This window comes from Bufo bufo, chromosome 2 (assembly GCF_905171765.1).
Source record: "Bufo bufo chromosome 2, aBufBuf1.1, whole genome shotgun sequence".
NCBI lineage: Eukaryota > Metazoa > Chordata > Amphibia > Anura > Bufonidae > Bufo > Bufo bufo.
Window position 1 is genome coordinate 359,836,867 of NC_053390.1, and position 12,964 is coordinate 359,849,830.

Below are 12,964 nucleotides of genomic sequence, written 5' to 3' on the forward strand. Positions count from 1 at the left end.
ATCTGCAAAACACTGACACCGGCAATGTGCTTTCCGCATTTTGCGGATCCGCACATTGCCAGAACCATATAGAAAATGCCTTTTCTTGTCCGCAATTGCGGACAAGAATAGGACATGTTCTATAGGCTCTACAAAAAACACAGTGTTCGCCCGATCAGGCCTGATCTTGTGCGCACACTTGCGTTCAGTCCGCCCCACCGCAGTGACAGAATTTTTTTTTTCTGATCACTGCAAAAACACCGTAAAATCGCTGCGGCGCTATAAAGATCACTTTTACTGGGGTATGGCGAGTTCATAGAAGATTTTTTATTTTTTTGGTCACAGGTTAGCGAAAAAAAATTTTTTTTGTTTTTTCTTACAAAGTCTCATATTCCACTAACTTGTGACAAAAATAAATTCTCACATGAACTCACCATACCCCTCACGGAATCCAAATGCGTAAAATTTTTTAGACATGTAGATTCCAGACTTCTTCTCACGCTTTAGGGCCCCTAAAATGCCAGAGCAGTATAAATACAAGTGACCCCATTTTGGAAAGAAGACACCCCAAGGTACTTCGTGAGGGGCATGGCGAGTTCATGTAAAATTTAATTTTTTGGCACAAGTTAGTGGAATATGAAACTTTGTAAGAGAAAAAAATAAAAAATAAAATCATTTTCCGCTAACTTGTTCCAAAAAAAAAAAATATTCTAGGAACTCGCCATGCCCCTCACGGAATACCTTGGGGTGTCTTCTTTCCAAAATGGGGTCACTTGTATTTATACTGCCCTGGCATTTTAGGGGACCTAAAGCGTGAGAAGTAGTTTGGAATCCAAATGTGTAAAAAATGCCCTGTGAAATCGTAAAGATTCTCATTGGAATTTGGGTTCCTTTGCGCACCTAGGCTGCAAAAAAGTGTCACACATGTGGTATCGCCGTACTCAGGAGAAGTAGGGCAATGTGTTTTGGGGTGTATTTTTACATATACCCATACTGTGTGTGAGAAATATCTCTGTAAATGACAACTTTTACATTTTTTTTATACAAAGTTGTCAATTTACAGAGATATTTCTCTCACCCAGCATGGGTATATGTAAAAATACACCCCAAAACACATTGCCCTACTTCTCCTGAGTACGGAGATACCACATGTGTGACACTTTTTTGCAGCCTAGGTGCGTAAAGGGGCCAAAAGTCTAACGAGTACCTTTAGGCTTTACAGGGTTGCTCACAATTTAGCCCCGCCCAAAATGCCAGAACAGTAAACACACCCCACAAATAACCCTATTTTGGAAAGAAGACACCCCAAGGTATTCGCTGAGGGGCATATTGAGTCCATGAAAGATTGAACTTTTTGTCACAAGTTAGCGGAATGGGAGACTTTGTGAGAAAAAAATAAAATAAATCAATTTCCGCTAACTTGTGCCAAAAAAAAAAAAAATTCTATGAACTCGCCATGCCCCTCACGGAATACCTTGGGGTGTCTTCTTTCCAAAATGGGGTCACTTGTGGGGTATTTATACTGCCCTGGCATTTTAGGGGCCCTAAAGCGTGAGAAGAAGTCTGGAATACAAATGCCTAAAAATGCCCTCCTAAAAGGTACTCATTGGAATTTGGGCCCCTTTGCGCACGTAGGCTGCAAAAAAGTATCACACATGTGGTATCGCCGTACTCAGGAGAAGTAGGGCAGTGTGTTTTGGGGTGTCTTTTTACATATACCCATGCTGGGTGAGAGAAATATCTCTGTAAAATGACAACTTTGTATAAAAAAATGGGAAAAGTTGTCATTTACAGAGATATTTATCTCACCCAGCATGGGTATATGGAAAAAGACACCCCAAAACACATTACCCTACTTCTCCTGAGTACGGCGATACCACATGTGTGACACCTTTTTGCAGCCTAGGTGCGCAAAGGGGCCCAAATTCCAAAGAGTACCTTTTAGGAGGGCATTTTTACTTCTTCTCACGCTTTAGGGCCCCTAAAATGACAGGGCAGTATAAATACCCGACAAGTGACCCCATTTTGGAAAGAAGACACCCCAAGGTATTCCGTGAGGGGTATGGTGAGTTCATGTAAAATTTTATTTTTTGTCACAAGTTAGTGGAATATGTGACTTTGTAAGAAAAGAAAAAAAATTTAAAAAATAAATCATTTTCCGCTAACTTGTGACAAAAAATAAAAACTTCCATGAACTCACTATGCCCATCAGCGAATACCTTAGGGTGTCTACTTTCTGAAATGGGGTCATTTGTGGGGTGTTTCTACTGTCCGGGCATTGTAGAACCTCAGGAAACATGACAGGTGCTCAGAAAGTCAGAGCTGCTTCAAAATTCGTAAATTCACATTTTTGTACCATAGTTTGTAAACGCTATAACTTTTGCGCAAACCAATAAATATACACATCGCATTTTTTTTTAATCAAAGACATGTAGAACAATACATTTTGAGAAAAATTTAGATAGAAATGTAGTTTTGTTTGAAACATTTTACAACAGAAAGTGAAAAATTACATTTTTTTGCAAAAATTTCGCTCAATTTCGATTAATAACAAAAAAAGTAAAAATGTCAGCAGCAATGAAATACCACCAAATGAAAGCTCTATTAGTGAGAAGAAAAGGAGGTAAAATTCATTTGGGTGGTAAGTTGTATGACCGAGCAATAAACCGTGAAAGTAGTGTAGTGCAGAATTGTAAAAAGTGGTCTGGTCATTAAGGGGGTTTAAGCTAGGGAAGCTGAGGTGGTTAAAGCACAAGCAACTTACCTCACTATAGGTCGAAGAAGTGTAGAAAGTTTGCCGTTTGTAACTCCAAAACTGTAGGAGGAGTAACGTATAGAAAAAGGGGGGGCAGAGAAGAAGAATAAAACGAAATAATAAGCTGAAACAATCGAATAACAGTATGTGACAGAAGAACAGTATGTGACAGAAGAACAGTATGTGACAGATTAACAGTATGTGACAGAATAACAGTATGTGACAGAATAACAGTATGTGACAGGCTTTTTCAAGCAACATAATAAACAAAAAAATCGAAGAACAATATGTTAGCCTTTCAAGCTAACATAATTAAAAGTGATTCATTCTAAAACCTTGGATTTCAGAAATAGTCCTCTTGTAATACTTTCCACAAATGGTGTAATGTTTTTTTTATTATTGACATTTTACATTTTCTATGTGATTTTCAGTCCTTCTTTGAAGCAGCAAGTATGATGAGCCAGCTGTCGTACAGACATTTGATTTTGAATTATGGTGTCTGTGTATGTGGAGATGAGAGTAAGTAGAATTTTTGTTCTTTTGGTTTACTGTCCTAGTGTAGATACAGTGGTGCTTGAAAGTTAGTAAACCCTTCAAAATATTTCAATTTTTTTGCATAAATTTGACCTAAAGTAGTAGTAGTCCTGAAAGTAGATGAAGATAACCAAATCAAACAAATGAGTCAAAAATATCAGACCTGGTCTTTTATTTATTAAGGAAAAGTGTGAGTGGGCAACCTGTGGGCAGGCTGTTTGGCAGCTGTTTTCGTTTGACTAATTATTGGCATATTTGCCGGAATTATTGTTAATAGGGCAGGATGGAGCCTTACAAACATCCCGCAATGCTGGAACAGTCTGCCGGATCTCCACCGCTAGTGTGATACTATTCTTAACCACTTGCCATCTGGGCCATTTGCCCCCTTCCTGACCAGGCCAAATTTTGCAAAACTGACATATCTCACTTTATCTGGTAATAACCTTGGAACGCCTTTATTTATCCAAGTCATTCAGAGATTGTTTTCTCGTGACACATTGTACTTCATGATAATCATAAATTTGAGTCAAAATATTTCACATTTATTTATGAAAAAATCCCAAATTTACCCAAAAATTTGAAAAATTCGCAATTTTCTAAATTTCAATTTCTCTGCTTTTAAAACAGAAAGTAATACCTCATAAAATATTTATTATTTAACATTCCCCATATGTCTACTTTATGTTGGCATCATTTTGGAAATGTCATTTTATTTTTTTAGGACGTTAGAAGGCTTAGAAGTTTAGAAGCAATTCTTCAAATTTATAAGAAAATTGCAAAAACCCACTTTATAAGGACCAGTTCAGGTCTGAAGTCACTTTGTGGGGCCTACATAGTGGATACCCCCATAAATGACCCCATTGTAGAAACTACACCCCTCAAGGTATTCAAAACAGATTTTACAAACTTTGTTAACCCTTTAGGCGTTCCACAAGAATTAAAGGAAAATGGAGATCAAATTTTTAAATTTCACTTTTTTGGCAGATTTTCCATTTTAATCAATTTTTTTCTTTAACACATCGATCGTTAACAGCCAAACAAAACTCAATATTTATTACCCAGATTCTGCGGTTTACAGAAACACCCCACATGTGGTCATAAACTGCTGTATTGGCGCACGGCAGGGCGCAGAAGCAAAGGAACTCCACATGGTTTTTAGATGCCATGTCCCATTTGAAGCCCCCTGATGCACCCTTACAGTAGAAACTCCCAAGAAGTGACCCCATTTTGGAAACTAGGGGATAAGGTGCCAGTTTTATTAGTACTATTTTTGGGTACATATGATTTTTTGATCATTCATTATAACACTTTATGGGGCAAGGTGACCAAAAAATTGGTTGTTTTAGCACAGTTTCTATTTATTTATTTTTACAGCGTTCACCTGAGGGGTTCAGTCAAGTGACATTTTTATAGAGCAGATCGTTACGGACATGGCGATACCTAATATGTATACTTTTTCTCATTTATTAAAGTTTTACACAATAATAGCATTTTTGAAACAAAAAAATTATGTTTTAATGTGTCCATGTTCTGAGAGCTATAGTTTTTTTTTTTTTTGAGAGATTTTCTTATGTAGGGGCTCATTTTTTGCAGGATGAGGTGACTGTTTTATTGGTACTATTTTGTGGGACATACGCGTTTTTGATCACTTGGTGTTGCACCTTTTGTGATGCAAGGTGACAAAAATTGCTTGTTTTGACAGTTTTTTTTTTTTTTTTTTTTTTTTACAGTGTTCACCCGAGGGGTTAGGTCATGTGATATTTTTATAGAGCTGGTTTTTACTGACGCGGCAATACCTAATATGTATACTTTTTTTTATTTTTTTCTATTTTTAACTTTTTTTTTTCATTCCTTACTTGGGGACTTTTTTTTTTTTACATGTGAAACTTTTTTATTTTTTTATTTTCAACCTTTTATTTTTTTATTTTTATTTTTTACACTTTTCGTCCCCCATAAGGTCATACAAGACCTCTGGGGGACATTTGCTTCACTTTTTTTTTTTTTTTTTTTTCACAGTTGATTTCTCCTGTAACTGGGGCTGACATAGTAGCCCCAGTTACAGGACAAATGCACCCCTAGAGAGGCTGTACAGCAGCAATCCAGCGCTGTACAGCCTCACAGCAGGGCTGATCGAGGTCTCTGAGAGACCTCACACAGCTCCTGCACACTCTGGTCACGGCGGTCACATGACCGCCGGGCCGGAACAGGAAGCGCACAGCGCTTCCTTCTCTGCAGACACAGCGCTCGGTGAGCGCTCTGTCTGCAGCGATCTAGAAGGCAGGGACACCTGGGCACTGTCCCTGCCTTGTCTTAGGGTTGCCCTGCTGTCACTGACAGCCGGCAACCCGATCAGCAGCTGCACAATTAGCGTGCAGCTGCTATTTCTGAAAGGACGTTCTAAAACGTGCTTTCAGAAATAGACGTCCACCCATAGGACGTTTATATCCTATGGGCGGACGTAAAGCGGTTAAAAGAAGATTTGTTGATGCTCATCTGGCTGGAAAAGTTTACAAAACCATCTATAAGCTCCTTTCACACAGGCGAGTTTTCCGCACGGATGCAATGCGTGAGGTGAACGCATTGCGCCCGCACTGAATCCGGACCCATTAATTTCTATGAGGCTGTGCACATAAATGGTGATTTTCACGCATCACTTGTGCGTTGCGTGAAAATTGCAGCATGCTCTATATTTTTCACGCAACGCAGGCCCCATAGAAGTGAATGGGGCTGCATGAAAATCACAAGCAAGTGCGGATGCGGTGCGATTTTCATTCATGGTTGCTAGGAAACGATCGGGATGAGGACCAGATCTTCATTATTTTCCCTTATAACATGGTTATAAGGGAAAATAGCATTCTTAATACAAAATGCTAAGTAAATTAGAGATGGAGGGATTAAAAAATAAAATAAAATAATTAAACTCACCTCATCCACTTGTTCGTGCAGCACGGCTTATCTTCTTCTTTGATGACCTGGGAGATAAAGGACCTTTGGTGACATCACTGCGCTCATCACATGGTCCATCACCATGGTGATGGACCATGTGATGAGCGCAGTGACGTCATCAAAGGTCCTTTTCCTCCCAGGTCATCAAATAAGAAGAAAGAAGATAAGCCAGGCTGAGGATGAGGTGAGTTTAATTTAATTATTTTTTTTTTTAACCCCTCAATCCCAATTTTACTAAGCATACTGTATTTAGAATGCTATTTTTTCCCCTTATAACCATGTTATAAGGGAAAATAATAAAATTTACACAACACCGATCCCCGAACTTCTGTGAAGAAGTTCGGGTCTGGGTACCAAACATGCAGATTTTTCTCAAGCACGTGTAAAACGCATTAAAACGCTTTGCACTCGCGCTGAAAAATTTTCCCACAACGCACCCGCATCTTGTCCGGCCCTCACACATGACGCCCGTTTGTTTCCCTGCTTGTTTGTTGCCCTGCTGTCTGCAACTTCGCCCTGCTCGCGCCAGGTCTAAAATTGTGGGCCCGGCGGGGAAGGGGACAGGCCAGCAAGCCCATCTCATCGTCTGTTTTAGGCGTAGAAAATGTTCTAAATGTAAGACAGCTCGGAAGCTGGCCCAGGCCTCTCCATAACTTCAGCGGAACCACCGCCATCTATGGGTCTTTAATAAGACGGGTGCCTAAAACGCCAGTCTTAATAAATGTGCCCCATTGTTTTGTGGATGGATGAGACCAAAATAGAACTTTTTGGTTTAAATGAGAAGCATTATGTTTGGAGAAAGGAAAATACTGCCTTCCAGCATAAAAATCTAATCTCATTTATGAAACACAGTGGTGGTAGTATCATGGTTTGAGTCTGTTGTGCTGCATCTAAGCCAGGATGGCTTGCCATCCTTGATTAAACAATAAATTCCAAATTATACCAGCAAATTCTAAAGGAAAATGTCAGGACATCTGTCCGGGAGCTGAATCTCAAGAGAAAATGGGTCATGCAGCAAGACAACGACCCTAACCACACAAGTCATTTTTCCAAAGAGTGGTTAAAAGTGTTGTCTGGGTTCAGATCTGAACCCGGACATATCCCCTTTTTCACCCAGGCATCCCATCTGAGATGAGCATCGGAGCATTTCAAGCTCCGATGCTCTCCCTTGCCCTGCGCTGAATCGCGCAGGGAAAGGGCTTTTTTGTTTACATTTTTACACTGCTAGGTGGAGGCTTCTGCCTAGCAGTGTTGCCGGTGATGTCACCGGCACTAATGGGTGGGCTTTGGCGCTGCCCTAGCTTGTTTTACAGCCTAGGGCAGCACTTAACCCACCCATTAGTGCCGGTGACGTCACCGGGAACACTGCTAGGCAGAAGCCTCCGCCTGGCAGAAACCCAGTACGTCACCGGATCTGCTGAAAAAGCTCCATAGGAATAAATGAAGGGCGGCCATGCATGCGTGGTGCGCCCTCCGCCAGTTTGCAGGCTTCGTTCTGAGTATAGGTGTGAGTCCCAGAGGTCGGACCCGCACCTATCAGACATTGGTGGCATATCCCAGCGATTATGGCCCCAATGCCCAAGATGGGAATACCCGTTTAAAGCTGTTTTGTGCAGAGGAATAGGCTAACATTCCTCCAAGCCGACGTGAGGGATTAATCGACAGTTACTGGAGTTCCAGTTATTGCTGCACAAGGGGGTTACACCAGATACTGAAAGCAAACGTTCACATACTTTTGACACTCACAGGTTTGTGATAATGGATTATTTAGACCAAGTCGAATATTAAAATTTACTAATTTGTTTGATTTGGTTATCTTTGTCTACTTTTAGGACTTGTGTTAAAATCTTATGTACAGTAGTTTAGGTCAAATTTATGCAGAAATATAGAACATTCTAAAAGGTTCGTAGCAAAATGACGGCTGCTGTTTGCAGTAGCCTGTATTATGTCTTTGAAATGTGAGATAAACTGATGCTAAAAAATTTCTCTCGACAGCTGTATTATCACAATAGGCGATTTTCTGCAATTAGATATGTATTAAGAGGAATTGAGAGATATATATATAGAATCTTACTCAAATACATCCTACTTTATACATCTGACTCCTATGTACAGTATACAATAATATTTAAAACACTTATATTAAAATCAGCATATAATCCAAGATAAAAGGAGATACACTAAAATACACTTTACTGATTGGGTGATCAGTTTTTAGGCTAGAGCACCAGTTCCTGTCTGGAGAGGTGGTGAGCTATCCACTACAGTGTTACTATAAATACAATAATATTTCACAGAATTCTTGGACTAGGAATCTCCTTAAACATAAAGTTTAATCCTCCAAACTGTCAAAAAGAATCATTAATTTTTTATTGGTCACAGCCCTTGGTATGGCTCTGTTCACACTTGCATCATGCCTCCCTTTTTATAGCGGAGTCATCACATCTACAGCATGCTGGATCTGTTTTCCGAAGTATCTGGGTTAACATTTGCAGGCTCCATTGACTTCAGTGGAGTTTGTTATGGTTCTGTTTATGGTTTTGACATACAGTGCCTTGCAAAAGTATTCACCCCCTTGACTTTTTTTGTGTTTTGCCTCACAACCTGGAATTAACATGGATTGTTTGAGGATTTGCATAATTTAATTTACAGAACATGCCCACAACTTTGAAGATGTTTGTTTGCTTAAAAAAAAAAAAAAAATAGGACAAAATAACAGAAAAGGTCAATGTGCATAACTATTCACCCCCTAAAGTCAATACTTTGTAGAGCCACCTTTTGCGGCAATCACAGCTCCAAGTCACTTTGGATAAGTCTCTATGAGCTTGCCATGTCTTACCACTGGGATTTTGCCCATAACTCCTTGTAAAACTGCTCCAGCTCCTTCAAGTTGGATGGTTTGCGCTTGTGAACAGCAATCTTTAAGTCTGACCACAGATTTTCTATTGGATTGAGATCTGGGCTTTGACTAGGCCATTCCACCACATTTACATGTTTCCCCTTAATCCACTCAAGTGTTGCTTTAGCAGTGTGTTTGGGGTCATTGTCCTGCTGGAAGGTGAACCTCCGTCCTAGCCTCAGATCATGCACAGAGTGGTACAGGTTTTGCTCAAGAATATCCCTGTATTTAGCACCATCCATCTTTCCCTCAACTCTGACCAGTTTCCCAGTCCCGGCTGCTGAAAAACATCCCCAGAGCATGATGCTGCCACCACCATGCTTCACCGTGGGGATGGTGTTCTTTGGGTGATGTGTTGGATTTGCTCCAAACATAGGTTTTTTTTTGATGGCCGAAAAGTTCAATTTTAGTCTCATCAGACCAGAACACCTTCCTCCATACATTTTGGGAGTCTCCCACATGTCTTTTCGCAAACTCACAACGTGCCTTTTTGTTTTTAGCTGAAAGTAATGGCTTTCTTCTGGCCACTCTGCCATAAAGCCCAACTCTATGGAGTGTACAGCTTATTGTCGTCCTATGTACAGAAACTCCAGTCTCTGCTGTGGAACTCTGCAGCTCCTCCAGGGTTACCTTAGGTCTCTGTGCTTCCTCTCTGATTAATACCCCCCTTGCCTGGTCCGTGTGTTTTGGTGGGCCGCTGTCTCTTGGCAGGCTTGCTGTTGTGCCATGTTCTTTCCATTTGGTTATGATAGATTTGATGGTGCTCCTGGGGATCATCAGAGATTTGGATATTTTTTTATAACCTAACCCTGACTTTTACTTCTCAACGACATTGTCCCTTACTTGTTTGGAGAGTTCCTTGGTCTTCATGGCAGTGTTTGGTTAGTGATGCCTCTTGCTTAGGTGCTGCAGCCTCTGGGGCCTTTCAAAAAAGGTGTGTATATGCAATGACAGATCATGTGACACTTAGATTGCACACAGGTGGACACCATTTCAGTAATTATGTGACTTCTGAAGGTAATTGGTTGCACCAGAACTTTTTATGGGCTTCCTAACAAAGGGGGTGAATACATATGCACATGCCAATTTTCTGTTTTCTATTTCTAAACAATAGTTTTATTTATATATTTTTCTCATTTAACTTCACCAACTAAGGCTACTTTCACACTAGCGTTTGGAACGGATCCGTTCAGGCTACTTTCACACTTAGAAATTTTTCTAAGTTATAATGCAGACGGATCCGTTCTGAACGGATGCAAACGTCTGCATTATAGGAGCGGATCCGTCTGATGAAACATCAGACGGATCCGCTCCTATAATGCAGACGTTTGCATCCGTTCAGAACGGATCCGTCTGCATTATAACTTAGAAAAATTTCTAAGTGTGAAAGTAGCCTGAACGGATCCGTTCAGACTTTACATTGAAAGTCAATGGGGGGACGGATCCGCTTGAAGATTGAGCCATATGGTGTCATCTTCAAGCGGATCTGTCCCCATTGACTTCCATTATAAGTCTGGACGGATCCGCACGGCCAGGCGGACACCCGAACGCTGCAAGCAGCGTTCAGGTGTCCGCTCACTGAGCGGAGCGGAGGCTGAACGCTGGCAGACTGATGCATTCTGAGCGGATCTGCCTCCACTGAGAATGCATTAGGGCTGCGTTCAGGACCGCTCGTGAGCCCCTTCAAACGGAGCTCACGAGCGGACACCTGAACGCAGGTGTGAAAGTAGCCTTAGACTATTGTGTTCTGATCCATCACATAAAATTCAGATTAACAAAACATTGAACTTAAGGCTGTAATGTAACAAAACACGAAAAAAGTGAATACTTTTGCAAGGCACTGTAAAACATAGCATTGCAGTTATTAAACTCAGAAAAACAAATGGCCCAGAACCCCCAAACACAATTGTGAACAAAGACACAATTACAGGAAACTGAAGAAAGCAGCAGTTCACAGTAGGTTGCTGCCATGCTTGCCCTGGGATACGTTCTTATTTATTATATGGCTAAGCTCTGGCCTTAAAAAGTAGCAATTGTAATTGTATGCATTTGCTAATGATTACCTACTTCAGTATCTGTACTTCAACTGTAAATGCCTGGACACTGTATAAAGGGGTGGAACTTAGTTATTTGGAAATGATCGTATTTGAGTTGACTGTGTATTAGAACATACTTAGTCACCTATGACATCTTTTCTGTTAGGTATTCTTGTCCAGGAATATGCAAAATTTGGCTCACTGGACATTTACTTGAAGAAAAACAAAAATTCGGTTAACATCATGTGGAAATTGGAAGTTTCAAAACAGCTGGCTTGGGCCTTGCATTTTCTTGTGAGTAGATACAGGTTTCTTAGTAAGTATGCACTGCTTTGTCCAGTAAAGGGAGCCAGCCGCTCAGCAGAACATGGCCCAATATTTTAGGCACTTTTACAGAATTTTTTATTTTTTTTTAAATGCATGGCTCTTTCTGTTATTCTAAAATAAAGCTTAAAGCAATAAAGATAACTTTGTAGATACCTTCCTTCGCAAGCAGGGATTGCTGTACGCTTAAGTTTCTTTCACCCTGCACATCACTGAACTTACAGGTTATCCATTTCAGTACTTACAGTATTATCCACTAACTATTGAAAAGGTGAAGCCCGTTTCTTTCTGTCACAAATATCAGAGAAACTTCTTGGCCTTCATAAATAGGGTGTTTATCCTGAGCACCATACTTTTGATTGTAAGTGAGCGAGCTCCAATAGGCCTGGTAGTCTACTGCAAATCTTCTCCATTGTCTCCCTAGGCCCTCATTTATAAAAAAAAAAACTACCCAGCGTAAAAACCAGCTTTGCTGCCGATTAGTATCCAATTGCAGTTCAGCTGTCATTTCTGAAACTGTTGTGGAAAAATGGAAAGCTGCACTGTGATTGGTATTTCCTCTTTAGGAATTTATCAGAGTTCACATATGGACACCATATACTGTATAACCATCATAAATAATATTTTATAAATTGCTACACACATTTTAGGCAAGTTGTAAAAATTCTATTTTAGTAGATCTTAAAGAAAAACTACATGTTTGCGGTGCAAAAGGCTGAGGTACGTTCACTTTATCAGTAGATGAGCAGATGTTCTTAGAACCAGACTGAGGCCTATCAAGTGTTCGTTTATAGATGGTTAGCCCTACCCTGCTTATGTGGTTTTACAGGGCGACCAGGTTTGGTGCCCTTACTTAACCTGGAATGCTTCACGGGACTAGGGTTGTTAGTGTGTCCTCATATAACCTCATGGTGTGCTTTCAGACATCCTTTTAGGAATATACAGTGGAGTACTAATTTCTTAATAACTGTAGGTGTAGACTGGTATTTCACAAGTGATGTTCTCATGGAGTTATGGGGGCATCTGAAGGAAGCTTTATATCTTGTTATAAACCACTAAGGTGCATTACCATTCACCACCTACTGTGACTGGGCTCCAATTGTATGGTATTTTCCATCTTCTGGGCACCTCTCTACTGACTTTGTAAGGTCCTAAAGCTGTATTTATATGTCACTGTATATCAGGTTTGTGACAAATGGCCTAGATCCATCAGACATTCAGATCATTGCATTTGCAGCATATTGCAGAAACTATTGTGATTCGTAGAATTTAATAGTCTTAGACACACAGTTCTTTTTATGTATACATGATCAATTGTTTAGTTTTTTTCTCCTTGGGCAACTATCTTTATGATCAAAAAGTGTACAGATTTTAATGATAATTGATCGATGTATACAAGTCTTTACTTGGGGGGGGGGGGGGGGCAGTAAAATTAATAGCTATTTTGGGTACAGAAAATAAAGTAAAATTTTTTTTTGGATTATACTTTCT

At 40.2% G+C, this 12,964-nt stretch overlaps 1 protein-coding gene across 2 annotated transcripts in view; it reads left to right on the top strand.

Annotated features, from left to right (window-relative positions):
- The window catches only part of JAK2 (Janus kinase 2), a 344,639-nt gene that overhangs the window by 303,900 nt on the left and 27,775 nt on the right, over positions 1-12,964 (top strand). For both annotated transcript variants that reach the window (XM_040417135.1, XM_040417134.1), the window contains exons 13-14: positions 3,166-3,253; positions 11,316-11,443. In XM_040417135.1, coding sequence (XP_040273069.1) covers positions 3,166-3,253; positions 11,316-11,443 — 216 coding nt within the window. The remainder of the gene's footprint in view (positions 1-3,165; positions 3,254-11,315; positions 11,444-12,964) is intronic.